The sequence below is a fragment of the Pan troglodytes genome, chromosome 4 (genome assembly GCF_028858775.2).
Source record: "Pan troglodytes isolate AG18354 chromosome 4, NHGRI_mPanTro3-v2.0_pri, whole genome shotgun sequence".
Lineage (NCBI taxonomy): Eukaryota > Metazoa > Chordata > Mammalia > Primates > Hominidae > Pan > Pan troglodytes.
Genome location: NC_072402.2, coordinates 45,544,646 through 45,562,330, shown reverse-complemented (window position 1 = coordinate 45,562,330; position 17,685 = coordinate 45,544,646). Strand labels below are relative to the sequence as shown.

The window sequence follows — 17,685 nt, the reverse complement described above, 5'->3', positions numbered from 1 at the left end:
GTTTGCAGCGACACTTAACAAAATCCTCTTCCTTCTCCTATGTTCTGTCCTCACACACTTGGATTCCAGGGCCTCTAGCAACGACGGTTACCAGTACTCCAGGCCCCACACAAAAAGCCACAAAAGCAGTCACCTTCCTCCGTTACTTTATTTGATAGATGACCCCAGGCTCCCAGTGGCAAAGAAGAATCCTTTCTTTTTCTTTTTTTTTTTTTTTTTCCAGAGACGGTCTTGCTCTGTTGCCCAGGCTGGAGCGCAGTAGCATGATCATGCCTTATTGCAACCTTGACCTCCCACGTTCAAGCGATCCTTCCGCCTCTCCCTCCTGAGTGGCTGGGACCACAGGCATATGCCACGCCTGGCTAATTGTTTTTGTATTTTTGGTAGAGACAGGGTTTTGCCATGTTGCCCAGGATAAGAATGTTTCTTTAGAAATCTGGAAATTGCCTTTAGGTTCCCTTAGGAGTAGGAGAGAAGGCCATGAAGTTTCGCACGTGGTCACTCCTAGAAAATTGCCCTGGGATAGTTTGCTGAGGAGGCAAATTTTGGTCAATACTAGTTTCTCCTCTCCAAAGTCCATCAAAGGCATTGTTCAAAAGAAATGGCCGTACCACTATTTGTAATCGATTCTCTACAGCTTCAAAAATAGTTATCCCTGGTTGGGGGAAGGGCATGTGAACTTTTAAGACTTCGGGCCTTCTCATCACAAAAATGATCCATACTCACAAAAACTTAGAGGCAGAGTGTATGTTAACCTAGATTAAGAATCTCTAGGCCGAGTGCGGTGGCTCACTCCTGTAATCCCAGCACTTTGGGAGGCCGAGGTGGGTGGATCACCTGAGATCAGGAGTTCGAGACCAGCCTGACCAACATGGAGAAACCCCGTCTCTACTAAAAATACAAAATTAGCCAGGTGTGGTGGCACATACCTGTAATCCCAGCTACTTGGGAGACTGAGGCAGGAGAATCGCTTGAACCTGGGAGGTGGAAGTTGCCGTGAGCCGAGATCGCGCCATTGCACTCCAGCCTGGGCAACAGGAGCGAAACTCCATCTCAAAAAAAAAAAAAAAAAAAAAAGAATCCCTAACGCAGAGGAAAAGATTGGTGAGCTTTGTTTAATCACACACGCTGTACATTTTCCACGCCCTCTCCCTCTGCCCTACAGGAATCCGCTGTACTTCTGACGGCCCATAGGTGGCACTGTAGGGACAGGTAAGTGCACCGGGAGCGCCAACCGGAGAGGCTGATAGGAGGCGGGGCTTCAATGCGACACAACGTGGCGGGAGGAGCCTAAGGGATGAGGAAAGGCGAGTGTTCTGCTTGCGCAGACGCAAGGCTGGGCACTCCCCCGGGAGTGAGGGTTGCTGGGCCTGATGACGTGGCTTGGCAACGTCCCTACCGCCGCTGCTTCCCGGGAACCTGGCGCCGCCGGAACTGATCGCGGCCTAGTCCCGACGCGTGTGTGCTAGTGAGCCGGAGCCGGCGACGGCGGCAGTGGCGGCCCGGCCGGCAGGAGCCCGACGGGGTCTCTGCCATGGGGGAGTGACGCGCCTGCACCCGCTGTTCCGCGGCAGCGGCGAGACATGAGGAGACCCCGCGACAGGGGCAGCGGCGGCGGCTCGTGAGCCCCGGGATGGAGGAGAAATACGGCGGGGACGTGCTGGCCGGCCCCGGCGGCGGCGGCGGCCTTGGGCCGGTGGACGTACCCAGCGCTCGGTAAGGGACCGATCCGGAAGGCAGCGACCGGCCGGGTCGCTCAGGATGCACTTTCTCCGGCCTCCCTCCGGTCTCCGCTGACAGCCCGGGACGTCCCGGGGTCGGCGCGCCCTCTCCCTCTGCCTGCCTCCCTGCGCGCAGGCTGCCTCCGGGCTCCCCGGGCTCTTCGGGTGCCCGCTGCAGAATGAAGGCGCTAAAGCCAAAAAGATTCTGCTTGAATTTCTGGGTTACAAGGCAGACAGTCAGTCTTAGAACTGCCCGCCAGTTCACGTGAGAGGTTTTTCTGATCTGTGAGAAGCCTTCCTCTTGGCTGTTTCTCCCTGAAATAGTCTGGTGACTACTTAACCTTTCTGACGTTTCCCTGCATAAATTAGGGGAAGGTGTCACCATCAGCTCTCTTCAGGCGAGGAAACCAAAGTACATACGTGAACTTGGATGTTCAGGGGAATTTGGATGTTCAGATTAACTGAGCACATCGAGGGTCCAGCCCCATTTTCTTTTTTTATTTTGTTCTTAAATAAGAAATGTGTCCTCGTTGTCAAAAAAAAATCTAAACAGCAAAGCAATTCATAGAGTAAAAAGTGAAAATTCCCACTTCCTCTCTCCAATTCTCCCACCAACCCGAAAAGTAAGGGACCAACAGGTGCAGCGACCACTTTCTAGTGTGTCCTTCTTAAGTTCTGAGATAGTGTCGAAAATGCACAAAATATAGCCCTGCAATTTGGCTGGAACTGGTGTTCATTGCCTCCATTTTTAACGAGTTCTGCCCATTCTGGAATAAATACTTCTTTGATATTTAAAGAAAGTGATAAATGTGATAAATTCTTTAGAACTGTAGTAATAGCATTATAACGTAACTTTTTTTTTCTTTTTGAGACGGAGTTTCGCTCTTGTTGCCCAGGCTGGAGTGCAATGGCGCGATCTCGGCTCACGACAACCTCCGCTTCCCGGTTTCAAAAGATTCTCCTGCCTCAGCCTCCCGAGGAGCTGGGATTACAGACATACGCCACCACGCCTGGCTAATGTTTTGTATTTTTAGTAGAGACGAGGTTTCTCCATATTGGTGTGGCTGGTCTTGAGCTCCCGACCTCGTGATCGGCCTGCCTCAGCCTTCCAAAGTGCCGGGATTACAGGCATGAGCCACCGCGCCCGCCCAACATAAGCATTTTTTATGAAAAGGGAAGAACACCACATAGGACAGAACTTAAACCAACTGCATTTTTGTAGCATAAATTTAATTTTCTAATCTATTTTGAGCATCTCATTTTGTAAATAACAGCGTATCAGATGTTAATTCTTGAGACATGACAACTAAATGCAATAGGCAATTCTGGTCTGATTTGGTAGTAGGGGAAAAGTGCTTTAAAGGATGTTACTGGGTCAATTGACAAAACTGGACTATGGACAGTAGATTAGATAAATGTGTCATATCAGGCCGGTCGCAGTGGCTCACACCTGTAATCCCAACACTTTGGGAGGCCGAGGCAGGTGGATCACCTGAGGTCGGGGTTCGAGACCAGCCTGGCCAACATGGTGAAACCCCATCTCTACTAAAAATACCAAAAAAAAAAAAAAAAATTAGTCGGACGTGGTATGCGCCTGTAATCCCAGCCACTCAGGAAGCTGAGGCAGGAGAATGGCTTGAACCCAGGAGGCAGAGGTTGCAGTGAGCCGAGATCGCACCACTGCACTCTAGCCTGGGTGACAGAGCGAGACTCCGTCTCAAAAAAAAGCAAATCACTTAAATTTCCTGAAGTAGACAGCTCTGCTAGTTTTATAAGAGAATGTCCACGTTCTTGGGAAAAACAAGTTTTTAAGGATAAAGAAGCATGAAATATGTAACTTACTCTCAAATAATCCAAGGGAAAAAAAATACCTCTGTGTGTGCATTCAGAGAGAGAGAATAGTAAATCACACGGGACGATACATTAACAATTACAGAGTCCAGGTAAAGGATATACTACTCTGTAACTTTTACGTAAACTGGAAATTATTTTTAAATGAGTAGTTTAAAAGTGCTGTTTATTCAAGAGTGTAAAGAGTGTATTGTCTCAGGTAGGGAAATGTGGTAAACAATCCTTTGCTATTTTATTTGTACTACTTACTTAGCAGAGTTGCCCTTCTATTGTAGTTTATTGCAGAATCAAATTCAACTCATGACTGGTTGAATTTTGATGGATTCCAGGTTGCAAGAGTAAAGGAAGGATGGATGAGGTCCTGGACGGAAAATGTGGAAATTAAAAAGAAGTTTCCCCTCTTAACTCTGCTTACCATTCTCTCATTTAACTCCAATATCCCAAAAGCCAGGCTTCAGCCTTCCGGAAGGACCCTTCTGGAAAACTTACCAAATCTCCAGCAATTGTCTAGGTATAAAGTAAACGTAGGCTAAAGCAGGAGGATCACTTGAGCCCTAGAGTTTGAGACCAGCCCTAGTAACACAGTGAGACCCCTGTCTCTACAAAATATAAAAATTAGCCAGGCACAGTGGCAGTGCCTGTAGTTCCAGCTACTTGGGAGGCTAAGGCAGAAGGATCACTTGAGCCTGGGAGGTCAAGGCTGCAGTGAGCTATGATCCTATAAGTGCACTGCAGCCTGGGTGACAGTGCAAAACCCTGCCCCACCTTTCCCCTCCAAAAAAAACCCCCCAAAAAAACCCCACAAAAAACCAAGAACAACAACAAAAAAAAGTAAATGTATATGTACTAGAAAAAAACAGAACACAAAAAACACCCTTAGAGATTTTAGTTGTTTCTTCCCTTCCTCTCTTTTTCTTTTTTTTTTTTTTTTTTTTTTTTTTTTGAGGCGGAGTCTCGCTATGTCGCCCAGGCTGGAGTGCAGTGGCGCGATCTCGGCTCACTGCAAGCTCCGCCTCCCGGATTCGCACCATTCTCCTGCCTCAGCCTCCCGAGTAGCTGGGACTACAGACGCCCACCACCGCGCCGGGCTAATTTTTTGTATTTTTAGTAGAGACGGGGTTTCACCGTGTTAGCCAGGATGGTCTCGATCTCCTGACCTCGTGATCCGCCCGCCTGGGCCTCCCAAAGTGCTGGGATTACAGGCGTGAGCCACTGCGCCCTGCTCTTTCTTCTCTTTTTCTTTCCTTCCCTTCCTTCATTCCTTCCTTTCTTCCCCTTCCCTTTCTTTTCTTTCTGACAAGTTCAGTTCCTCTGTTGCCCAGGATGGAGTGCAGTAAAATAATCATGGCTCACTGCAATCTCAAACTCCTGGGCTTAAGCAATCCTTCCACCTCAGCCTCCCCAGTATGTGAGATTGCAGATGTGCACCATCATGCCCAGTTCATTCTTTAATTTTTAGTAGAGATGAGGTCTTGCTATGTTGCCCAGGTTGATCTCGAACTCCTGGGCTCAAGCAGTCGTCCCACCTCAGCCTCCCAAAGTGCTGGGATTACAGGCGTGAGCTACCATGCCTGGCCTGGATTCTTTGATTTTTAAAGTTCCAATTAATGAACTGTTGGGCTAAAGATGAAAAACCAGGCTAAGTAACCTATATTGATAAGCAGACATTCCTAGTTCATGTTATGAAGGAAAAACAATGGCGTCGATTTATCAGGAAGTGGAGACTGGAGAGGAGAGGAGAGGGAGGCTAATTTTTAAAAACTTTTTGGAGAGACGGGGTCTCGCTGTATTGCCCAGGTTGGTCTTGAACTCCTGGACTCAAGTAATCATTCTGCCTAGGCTTCCCAGGCATGAGCCACCATGCCTGGCCCATCCCCCCACACCCCCAATTTATAAACCATTATTTCCCATTAACTAGTCTTGTCAAAGGTTATCACTGGACTTTTCTGTGAAGGTTTAGAAAATTCCCTGGTTCTCGCCAGGCGCGGTGGCTCATGCCTGTAATCCTAGCACTTTGTTTGGGAGGCCAAGGTGGGTGGATCACCTGAGGTCAGAAGTATGAGACCAGCCTGGCCAACCAGCATGGCAAAAACCCATCTACTAAAAATAGAAAAATTAGCCTGACATGGTGGCAGGCACCTGTAATCCCAGCTACTCAGGAGGCTGAGGCAGGAGAATTGCTTGAACCCGGGGGTTCAATCAAAGAAAATTCCCTGGTTCTCTAAACATGGAATTACTGAAATCTGGATTTAGGTTCAAACCTGCCTCTTGGGCTTTGCCTACTGCAGTAGCTCAACACTTCTCTGGCTAAAAAATAAAAATCAGTGTGTAATTCAAGTTCAATTCATTCAATAAATACTCAAGTATCTACTATGTAGAAGGCACTATACATGGGGTTTTAAACAACTCGGACTACCAGCTTATTTATTAGTTGTGTGACCTTGGGCAAATTAATTTTCTACGACTCAGTTTTGTGAAACAAGGATACCACTTCTTAGTTTGTAGGACTGTTGTAAGAATTAAATGAAATGATGTATTCAAAGCACTTGGAACATAGCAGGTGCTCAACAAATGTTAACTGTGACCCTCTGCCCTTCCCCGCAAAGAGGACTTAAACCAAAACCTTTGTTTAAAATAATCCATATTTGTGAATTTAGGCATAAAAATACCCACAATTAAAGGACTTGTCAACTAGCTTTTGTTGCAGATTATAACTAGTATTTGATTTTTGGTCTGTATAAAGTAAAACTCTTGCAACCTGGAATCCATCAAAATTCAACCAGTCCTGAGTTGCATTTGATTGATTCTGCAATAAACTACAATAGAAGGGTAACTCTGCTAAGTAAATAGTACAAATAAAATAGCAAAGGATTGTTTACCATATTTCCCTGCCTGAGACAATACACTCTTGAATAAATAACACTTTTAAACTACTCATTTAAAAATAATTTCCTGTTTACGTAAAAGTCACAAGAGTAGTATATTCTTTACCTGGACTCCGTAATTGTTAATGTATCGTCCTGTATAATTTATTATTCTCTCTCTGAATGCACACACACACGTATTTTTTCCCCCTGGACTATTTGAGAATAAGTTACATAATTCATGCTTCTTTATCCTTAAATCCTTGTTTTTCCTAAAAACATGGACATTCTCTTATAAAGCCAGCAGAGTTGTCTACTTCAGGAAATTTAAGTGACCTCGCCAGAGGCTAAGACTCGTGACTTCTGTAGTGGTTGAGGAGAGATAGTTGCCTGCCTGCTGGGTGGGAACCTGGGGATCTGATTACTTGGAAGACTTCCTAGAGATCCTCGTCTTTTCAGCTTCTCATTCCCCTCCTGAGGTGTTTCCAATTCCTGAGCCTTTTTAGGACTCTAGGTCCAGTCAATTGACCTTTCAACCACAACTCTCACTGTAGTCACTTAACAAGGCCGAGGAGGCGCAAACCAAAGGCATTTACCATTCTTCCGTTTCTTCCTATATTGTGGTCTTTTCATTTCATAACAGAATTTAGTTTTTATTTTGTTCTCATTTGTTTGGAGGAGTTATTAAGTTAGAAAGCAGATAACAAAATAGTCCAGCAACTCGATCAACAAAATTTTCATTTATCATTGGGCATTTTTTGTTAAAGTAAACTGTATCTATACATAATCATTCATATACATTGAAAAGAAACCAGAAGTATGTATACCAAAATGTTGTGCTTGGTTGGTTGGTTTTGAGACGGAGTCTCGCTCTGTTACCTAGGCTGAAGTGCAGTGGTGCAATTTCGACTCACTGCAACCTCGGCCTCCCGGGTTCAAGCGATTCTCTTGCCTCAGCCTCCCAGGTGGCTGGAATTACAGGCACCCGCCACCACGCCCAGCTAATTTTTGTATTTTAGTAGAGGTGAGTTTTCGCCATGTTGGCCAGGCTAGTCTTGAGTTCCAGACTTCAGGTGATCCACCCACTTCAGCCTCCCAAAGTGCTGGGATTACAGGCATGAGCACCCAGCCTGTTTGGATTTTGAGACAGGGTCTCACTCTGTTGCCCAGGCTGGAGTGCAGTGACACGAACACAGCTCACTGCAACCTCAACCTTCCAGGCTCAGGTGATCCTCCCACCTTAGCCTCCCGAGTGGCTGAGACTGCTACCACGCACCATAATGCCTGGCTAATTCTTTGTATTTTTTGTAGAGATAGGCTTTTGCCACGTTGCCGAGGCTGGTCTCAAGCTACTGCACCTGGCCTCAAAATGTTAACAGTAGGGCGTGGTGGCTCACACCTGTAATCCTAGCACTTTGGGAGACCAAGGCTGGAGGATCGCTTGACCGAAGGAGTTCGAGACCAGCCTGGGCAACACATTGAGACCCCCGTCTTTATGAGTTTAAAAAAAAAAAAAAAAAAAGTCAACAGTAGTTATCACGTGGATGGTGAGTTGTTTGGGGACTTTGTTTTGTTTCATTTTGTGTTTATGTATATTTCTATGGTTTCTGTAATGACCTCTTGTTTAAAAAACCAGATTGATGAGTTGCTTGTAATTTCAGTGATACTAAAAATTGTTTCTGCTTTTATTTTTCAGATTAACAAAATATATTGTGTTACTATGTTTCGCTAAATTTTTGAAGGCTGTGGGACTTTTCGAATCATATGATCTCCTAAAAGCTGTTCACATTGTTCAGTTCATTTTTATATTAAAACTTGGGTGAGTGTGGGGGGGGGGTTTTCTTGATATTTTTTATTTCTTTGAAAATCCTGTTTTAACAGAGTATCTTTAAGAAACTTTACATACAATATTTTGTTTGTTCCTCCTGACAAGTATTTGATAACTTTTTTTAACTGGGAGTATACTTAAGATTAGAGGTACAAAGAGACTGAAAAGAAAACGGATTGTTGTGCTCTAATCACTTGCCTAAACACAAACTTTGATGAGATTTTTGCAAATTTAGTTTTTGGGCTATTTATTATTATTATTATTCACTGCATAATCCTTTCTTAGTACAGAGTCCTCATGTAGTGTGAACATTAATTTATTCTACTTATAAGAAATGCTTTTTTTTTTTTCTTTTTTGAGACACAGTCTCACTCTGTCACCAGGCTGGAGTGCAGTGGCGTGATCTTGGCTCACTGCAAGATCACTGCCTCCTGTGTTCAAGCGATTCTCCTGCCTCAGCCTCCCGAGTAACTGGGACTACAGGCGCTCACCACCATGCCCAGCTAATTTTTGTATTTTTAATAGAGACAGGGTTTCACCATGTTGGCCAGGATGGTCTCAATCTCTTGACCTTGTGATCTGCCCGCCTCAGCCTCCCAAAGTGCTGGGATTACAGGCATGAGCCACCATGCCCGGCCTACATATAAGAAATTCTAAATAAAGATTTCTTGGACCTTGAGATTGATAGTGACCACCCTCTGTGTTAATAAAAACCTGTTAAAGACTCTTGGGAGTCAGCTGGGCACGGTGGCTCACGCCTGTAATCCCAGCACTTTGGGAGGCGGAGGCAGGTGGATCGCCTGAGGTCAGGAGTTGGAGACCAGCCTGGCCAACATATTGAAACCCTGTCTCTACTAAAGATACAAAAATTAGCCAAGCGTGGTGGCATGTGCCTGTAATCCCAGCTACAAGGGGGGCTGAGGCAGGAGGATTGCTTGAACCTGGGAGGCAGAGGTTGCAGCGAGCTGAGATCATGCCACTGCACTCCAGCCTGGGCAACAGAGCGAGACTCCATTTAAAAAAAAAAACAAAAAAAAACACTCTTCGAAGTATAATTTTGATAAGTTGGGAAAGAGATTATTGACTAGGAAATATTAAGCACCAGTGACGTGCTTTTTTTTTTTTTTTTTTTGAGACAGTCTGGCTAGGTTGCCCAGGCTGGAGTGCAGTGGCTCAATCTCAACTCACTGCAGCCTCTGCCTCCTGGGTTCAAGCAATTCTGTCTCAGCCTCCTGAGTAGCTAGGATTACAGGTGTGTCCCACCATGGCCAGCTAATTTTTGTATTTTTTTTAGTAGACACAGGGTTTTGCCAGGCTGGTCTCCAACTCCTGACCTCAGGTGATCCGCCCACCTCGGCCACCCAAAGTGCTGGGATTACAAGCTTGAGCCACTGTGCCTGGCCAAGTTTTGTGCATTTTTATATAACTATTTTGGCAATGTGAAAGGTAGGGATATATAATTAGTAATTTCTTCATTTTCATTATACTATTTCAAGATTTATTACTGAATTTTAGAGAAAATAGGAATTATCTTCTTTGATATTTTAAGATATAAAAAAAATTGTGACTCCTTTATTTTTGTGGCTTGTTAGCTGGTTCTGAAGACAGTTAGAAAATAAGAGTTCTCGGCCAGGTGTGATAGCTCATGCCTGTTTTCCCAGCAGTTTGGGAGGCCGAGGCAGGCGGATCACCTGAGGTCAGGAGTTCCAGACCAGCCTGGCCAACATGTTGAAGCCATCTCTACTAAAAATACGAAAAATTGGCTGGGCGTGGTGGCGTGCGCCTGTAATCCCTGCTACTCAGGAGGCTGAGGCAGGAGAATCGCTTGAACCCGGGAGGCAGAGGTTGCAGTGAGCCAAGATCGTGCCACTGCACTCCAGCCTGGTGACAGAGCGAGACTCCATCTCAAAAAAAAAAAAAAAAGTTATCAAAATATTGCAATAGGAGTTTTACTAAAATAAGTATAATTAATTCTCCAGTATGATTTATTCAGAGGATAACACTTCAAGTTCTGGCATATTTGTTTAAAATAAGTGTCTTTACTTAAAACTGTATCTTGTGTTTAATATGGATTAATATTAATATATTAATGTTTCAATATTTACAGGACTGCATTTTTTATGGTTTTGTTTCAAAAGCCATTTTCTTCTGGGAAAACTATTACCAAACACCAGGTAAGATTTTTGCAGAATCTTTTATTCCTAGCAGCTTCTCGTTTAGTGGGCCAGGAGGCAATGCTTATTTTTTATAATGGGTACTTAATGAATGATTTAAGTATAACACAGAACAATTTTAGAGTTAACTTGCTCTTGTCTTTTCAGAATGGAGACTTTAAATCATAAAGTACTAAGATCATGGAATGTTTTTAAAAAAACAAGAGGGTAAAAAAAATTATAAAGCATTCATGTAATTGTTTTCTTCAGTACACACTTCTTATTCTGAAAGATTTACAAATTGGACATGAAAGCATGCCCAAGAGCCTAGTACAAATGTCACTGGAAAGCTGACAAAGCATAGGGGTTAAGAGTGTGATTTCTGGAGTCAGACAAAGTCATGTTCTGTCTGTCCTCCTTACTGACCCTTACTTTGGGCAAGTTACTTGATTTCTCTCTACCTTAATTTGCTCACTGTAAAATGGAGATAATAGTAACTTCCTAACAGAACTGTGAGGAAAAATGAATTAATACTTATGAAGTTCTTAGAATGATGCCTCATCGTCATTGTGACAATGTGACACCCTCATGATCATTGTCACTGTTCTCTTTAGGCAGCTGTGATTCAAACTAGAAATGTCCTACATTTTGCATAATCATCTCACATCATCACTTCTTTGGGCAGCAGTTATACCATAGTACATGTTTGCCTTAAGCCATGACTTACAAACCTGCGTCATAATTTTTTTATTAGAAAGACGAATTTAAGTACTTCTGTTTCAGAGACCAAGAACATTTTTTAAAATATGATTAATAGTCTAAACCCCATTTTAACTTTTTTCTCTCCTTTCAGATAATTGGATCACTAAAAATTCCTGGTAGAAAAGAATTTAAAGACAAAAAGTTAAATGATCCTAGGAAACTAGTGGGAAACTGAGAAATCATAAAATTGTACTCTGAAGAGAAAGATTTCAAAATCTACCAGCAGACAAGAATATAGATAATGGAAAACAGAATACTGTCCTTTTTTTTTTTTTTTCTTTTTTTGAGAAAGAGTCTTGCTCCATCGCCCAGGCTGCAGTGCAGTGACACGATCTTGTCTCACTGGAACCTCTGCCTCCCAGGTTCAAGCGATTCTCCTGCCTCAGCCTCCTGAGTAGCTGGGATTACAGGCACCCACCACCACACCCAGCTCATTTTTGTATTTTTAGTAGAGACGGGGCTTCATTCACCATATTGGCCAGCCTGGTCTTGAACTCCTGACCTCAGGTGATCTGCCTGCCTCGGCCTCACAAAATGCTAGGATTTCAGGCATGAGCCACAGCACCCGGCCCAGAATAAGAATACTGTCTTGGAAATCTAGACTTAGTCAAGGGATCTTATGTTTTCTATTTACAAAATATGTAATGATTTCACCTTTAAAATATTTGTTATTATTATCTTTCTGTATTTTATTTAAAATTTGGATATATAGAAAAATATATGTGACTGAAATTTTTAATTTTTTTGTTTCCATTTATAGTGGATCAAAATATTTAAACATGCAGTTGCTGGGTGTATTATTTCACTCTTGTGGTTTTTTGGCCTCACTCTTTGTGGACCACTAAGGTAAATAAAAATGCATATTTTGAATGTGTGTTTGTATTTCTTCATTTTGAATATTATTTTTGTTCCACTGTGTTTCACATCAAATATTTATCTGTACAAATGTGTCTAGCACTTTTATAGCATCAGAGAGAATTGAACAGATAGAACAAACCTGTTTAGTTTCTGGACTAGTTCTTTGGTGAATACCATTAATATATTTATTCATGATTTGTCATAGATATTTTACTAGTTAGAATTCCAAGTTTCAGAAAATTTTTAGCATAAATGGCTTTTTAATCATTTATTTATGATCCCTGTTAACAGCTTAGAAACTATAATAAAAGGTCTGAAGTGGTAAATAAAATTAGCCAATAAGAAGGAGAACAAAATCTCTAAAAGCACTCATTTTTTGCACAATTTTGCAAATACTCTCATAAATAAATGTCTCAGAAGTAGTATATCAATTATCAGATTAAATGCGTGGTGGATAAAGTAAACTACTCCCATTTCATATTTCCCTAGATCTATATAGATTAGTCTTTTTCTGCAAGTGGACTGGTTTAAGGAGGAAATGCTTAGGGACCATTGATAGGAATTGTATCATGCAGCTGTGTATGAGCATTCTTTTAACATTTCCCCATCTGTAAAGGATTTTACTTAGTGAATAAGTGTAAGAAAAAATGCCTTGCCGTGAGAATGAGAGGTAAGGAGTGAAATGAACAATGTTCTTGGCCAGCACTGTGGCTCACGCCTGTAATGCTAGCACGTTGGAAGGCCAAGGGGTGGATCATTTGAAGTTAGGAGTTGGAGACCACCCTAGCCAACATAGCAAAACCCCGCCTTTATTAAAAAATATACAAAAATTAGCCAGAAATCACTTGAACTCAGGAGGCAAAGGTTGCAGTGAGCCGAGATCACGCCACTGCACTGCAGGCTGGGCAACAGAGCGAGACTCCGTCTCAAAAAAAAAAAGAATGTTCTAAAGCAGAGAGATCCCCCACCCCCTGGCTACAGACCAGTATGGGTTCGTAACCCATTAGGAACCAGGCCACAGAGCAGGAGGTGAGCCACGGGGGAGCAAGCATTACTGCGTGAGCTCTACCTCCTGTCAGATCAGCAATGGCATTAGATTCTCATAGGAGCACGAACCCTATTGTGAACTGTGCATGAGAGGGATCTAGGTTGCATGCTCCTTAGGAGAATCTAATGTCTGATGATCTGAGGTGGAACAGTTATGTCCTAAAACATCCCCCCACCACTGCTGTCTGGAAAAATTGTCTTCCAGGAAACCAGACCCTGGTGCCAAAAAGGTTGGAGACCACTGTTCTAAAGGATCTCACTCAGAATAGTGGGGTAGACAGAGTGGAAAGTGAACGGTGAGAAATGTGGAAATGCTTTGTGAAAAGTCCTTTCCCCTCTCATGGCCAATAGAATAGCTTCTGGATTAGGATCCCTTTGACTTGTTTGTCATGTACTTTGTCAGATGCAGAGTAGGTATAATTGGAAATGTCATATCTCTAGCCACAGTAGCAGCTGCAGCTTGGAGGGCTGAGAAAGCTAGCTGAATTTCCTAGCTTGGGAAGAGGTTTTTCACCGTATGCTTGAATATGATTGAGTGCTGCTATTGCTTATCCTCTGCAATATTTTAAATTTGTTATTCATGAAATTATGTTTTGGTTCCTGTGTTACTATATCACTGTCCTTTTGTGTTACAATAAGGAGGGAAAGAGGAAGTACTTACATTTTTACTTGGTTCCCTATTTAGTCATCTAGCTCCTGACCTTATCACTACCAACACTGCCCTCTCATTCTTCTACTAAAACCATCATGCAGTTTCTCAATTGCAAAAATTTTAATCCCAGCACTTTGGGAGGCCGAGGTGGGTAGATAGCTTGAGCCCAGAAGTTCGAGACCAGCCTGGACAACATGGCAAAATCCCATCTCTACAAAAAATTAGCCAGGCATGGTGCTGCGTGCCTGTAATCCCAGCTACCTAGAAGGCTGAGGTGGAAGAGATCACCTGACCTCAGGAGGTAGAAGCTTAACCTTAGCATACTTTACTCTTTTGTAAAAACAGCTTAAAACATAAACACATTGTACAACTGTACAAAAATATTTTCTTTCTTTATATCCTTATTCTATAAGCTTTTTTCTGTTTTTAATTTTTTTTCAACTTTTTTTTTTTTTGGAGACAGGATCTTGCTCTGTCATTCAGGCTAGAGTATATGGCACAATCTTGGCTCACTGCAACCTCCATCTCCTTGGCTCAAGGGATCCTCCCACCTCAGCGTCACCAGTAGCTGGGACTACAGGTGCCTACCACCACACCTGGCTAACTTTTGTATCTTTTTTGATAGCAGGTTTTGCCATGTGGCCCAGGCTGGTCTCAAACTCCTGGGCTCAAGGATCCACCCTTCTCGCCCTCCCAAAGTGCTGGGATTACAGGCATGAGCCACTGCTCCTGGCACTTTTTTGTTAAAAACTCAGACATGCACACATTAGCCTATACCTACACAGGGTCAGGATTATCAATATTACTGTCTTCTACCTCCACATCTTGTCCCACTAGAAAGTTTTCAGGGGCAGTAACATGCAAGGAATTGTCATCTCCTATGATAACAATGCCTTCTTCTGGGATACCTCCTGAAGGACCTGCCTGAAGCTATTTTACAGTTAACTTTTTTTTTGTTTTTGACACCACTATTTGAAGTCAAAGGATATAGTTACCTTTATTTTTAACAAGCAAAAGTACATTCTAAAATAATTAAAAGTATAGTATAGTAAATACATAAACCAGTAGCATAGTCATTTATTATCATTATCAAGTCTTATGTTCTGTATATAATTGTATGTACTGTATTATATGACTGGCAGTGCAGTAGGCTTGTTTATACCAGCATCACCAGAAACACGTGAGTAATGCATTAACGCTAGGTGACTGGAATTTCTCCGCTCCATTATAATCTTATGGGACCACCATCGTATATATGTGGTCTATCATTGACCAAAATAATGTTATGCAGCACATGGGTATATGTTGCCTGTACTTTTTTTTTTTTTTTTTTTTTTTGAGATGGAGTCTCACTGTGTCGCCAGGCTGGCGTGCAGCAGCCCAATCTTGGCTTATTGCAACCTCCGCCTCCCGAGTTCAAGCGATTCTCCTGCCTCAGCCTCCCGAGTAGCTGGGATTACAGGCGTGTGCCACCACGCCCAGCCAATTTTTGTATTTTTAGTAGAGACGGGGTTTCACCATGTTGGCCAGAGTGGTCTCGATCTCTTGACCTCGTGATCCGTCTGCCTTGGCCTCCCAAAGTGCTGGATTATAGGCGTGAGCCACCATACCCAGCCACATTGCCTGTATTTTTTTGGCTTACTGCAAACAGTGCTGGTATGAGCAACCTGGTAAGTGTTACCTGATACATACCTATACAAGAATAAGAAATCTGTATGATGTAATTCTATGAGTGGTATGATTAGGTATTTGTAGCTTCAATCTTTCTAAGGTAGATAATGCCAAACTATTTTCTAAAGCAGTTGTACCTATTTATTTTTCTTATGTTTTGTGAAATCAAGGGGAAATGTTTTTCTTTCTCTAACTCTAGTTGAATTCATGCGTCTTGATAAAGATAAATTACATTTCATAAATGATAATGTTTTATTTTTGTAGGACTTTGCTGCTATTTGAGCACAGTGATATTGTTGTCATTTCACTACTCAGTGTTTTGTTCACCAGTTCTGGAGGAGGACCAGCAAAGGTAGAATTTTCCATTATCAGTTACTTGGAAATGGAAAGTATGTATGTCACATATTATCCAAAGGAATAAAATCTTATCTTTCACCATTTAAAAGAATGCAGGGAGGCTGAGCGCGATGGCTCATGCCTGTAATCCCAACACTGTGGGAGGCTGAGGCGGGCGGATTACATGAGGTCAGGAGCTTGAGACCAGCCTAGCCAACGTGGTGAAATCTCGTCTCTACTAAAAATGCAAAAATTAGCTGGGCATGGTGGTGGGTACCTGTAATCCCAGCTACTCTGGAGGCTGAGGCATAAGAATTGCTTGAACCTGGGAGGTGGAGGTTACAGTGAGCTGAGATCACGCCACTGCACTCCAACCTGGGCAATAGAGTGAGATTCAGCCTCAAAAAAAAAAAAAAAAAAAAAAATCCAGGGGCTTTTTCTGCTAGTTTTACATTTTTCTTACAATTTTTTTTTGTTTTTGAAGAATTCTATAAGTTTACAAAAATAGATATTTGTGAAAATATAATCCATAGTTGGAGAAATTTCTTAACATGGAAACAGTGGAAAATGATTTTGAAATGATTATAGATTCCTAGGAAGTTGCTAAAATAGTACATAGAGGACCCTCACCCTTCATTTAGTTTCCCCCAAAGGTAACTTCTTAACCAATTCAAGTACACTATCAAAACCAGTCAATTAGACCTAGTATTTCATATCACAATAGGGTGACTATAATCAATAATAATTTAATCATACATTTAAAATAACTAAAAGTATAATTGAATTATTTGTAACACAAAGGCTAAATGCTTGAGGGGATGGATACCGCAATTTACCTGATGTGATTATATACATTGCATGCCTATATCAAAACATCTCGTGTACCCCATAAATACATACACCTACTATGTGCCCACAAAAATTAAAATCAAAAATTAAAAAATAAAAAAAACAGGAAATTGACATTGGTGCAATCCATAGACCTTACTCAGATTTAACCAATTTTACATATGATCATGTGTGTGTATGTATGTATGTATGCATGTAGGTCTATGAAATTTTGTCATGTGTAGATTTGTGTAACCATCATTACAAGCAAGATATAGAACTGATGCATCACCACAATAATCTCTTTCATGTTGTACTCATGCACCTTTCCCCCAAACCCCCTACTCATTCTTAACCCTGTAAATCATTTTTGAAAAATAACTAAAAACTTGTTAAATTTAAGTTATGATGAACATTTATCCAACATTTTGCCACCTAAGCACTCCTATTCATCCTAAGTGATTCAAGTATTATCCTTTTGTTAAATGAGTTACCAATCTACAATTCCAAACTGTTAGAACTATATAGTGTTTCTGTTTTACCAAATTAAACACTTCCTTGCTGGGTCCTACTTGCAGACCCTGGCTGAACGACAAATGCACTCAGACACAGGTATTTAGTGAAGGAGTGGGCTGGGGAACCAGGGTGCTGTAAAGAGTCAGCAGCTGCAGCCCTGACAAGCTGGCACTGCGGGCATTTATTCAGTATAGATTTAATGACAAAGGCCTTGAATCAACATGCTTTGTGGGTAAATAACATTGCTGACCCCCTACATGGAGAGCAGTCTTGAGCGCAAATGATCAAAGGTCGGTTTTAGGACAACATGAGTAAACGAGCTATTTAGATAAACTCCTCTACATTCCCTTGTATCTACGCCTTAAGCTTTTAGGCTTCTGATAAGAGAATCTGGCTGCCTTCAGCCAAAATATCCTTCAAAACTTGCAAAACCCCCAGCCTTCCAAGAAGGTTTGCCTCTATTCCTATAATTTCTTCCACCACTGTGACTGATCTCCCACACTTCCTGTGCATGATGCATTTTCCTAGACATAAAGGAAAGGATAGATAAAGAGAAATAAGGTATAATAGTCCCTATTCTGAAAGGGACTTTCAAGCA

General features: G+C 42.2%; 1 protein-coding gene across 8 annotated transcripts in view; it reads left to right on the top strand.

Annotated features, from left to right (window-relative positions):
* The first annotated feature begins 1,286 nt into the window (after positions 1 to 1,286).
* The window catches only part of SLC30A5 (solute carrier family 30 member 5), a 36,303-nt gene continuing 19,904 nt past the window's right edge, over positions 1,287 to 17,685 (top strand). For 3 of the 8 annotated variants that reach the window (XM_063810385.1, XM_063810384.1, XM_063810383.1), the window contains exons 1-4: positions 1,287 to 1,716; positions 10,372 to 10,438; positions 11,940 to 12,025; positions 15,672 to 15,759. In XM_063810385.1, coding sequence (XP_063666455.1) covers positions 1,634 to 1,716; positions 10,372 to 10,438; positions 11,940 to 12,025; positions 15,672 to 15,759 — 324 coding nt within the window. In that variant the 5' untranslated portion in view covers positions 1,287 to 1,633. Of the gene's footprint in view, positions 1,717 to 8,132; positions 8,256 to 10,371; positions 10,439 to 11,270; positions 12,026 to 15,671; positions 15,760 to 17,685 lie in introns of those variants that run through there. The other 5 variants (XM_016953216.4, XM_016953217.4, XM_016953218.4 and 2 more) reach the window with 5 other exon arrangements.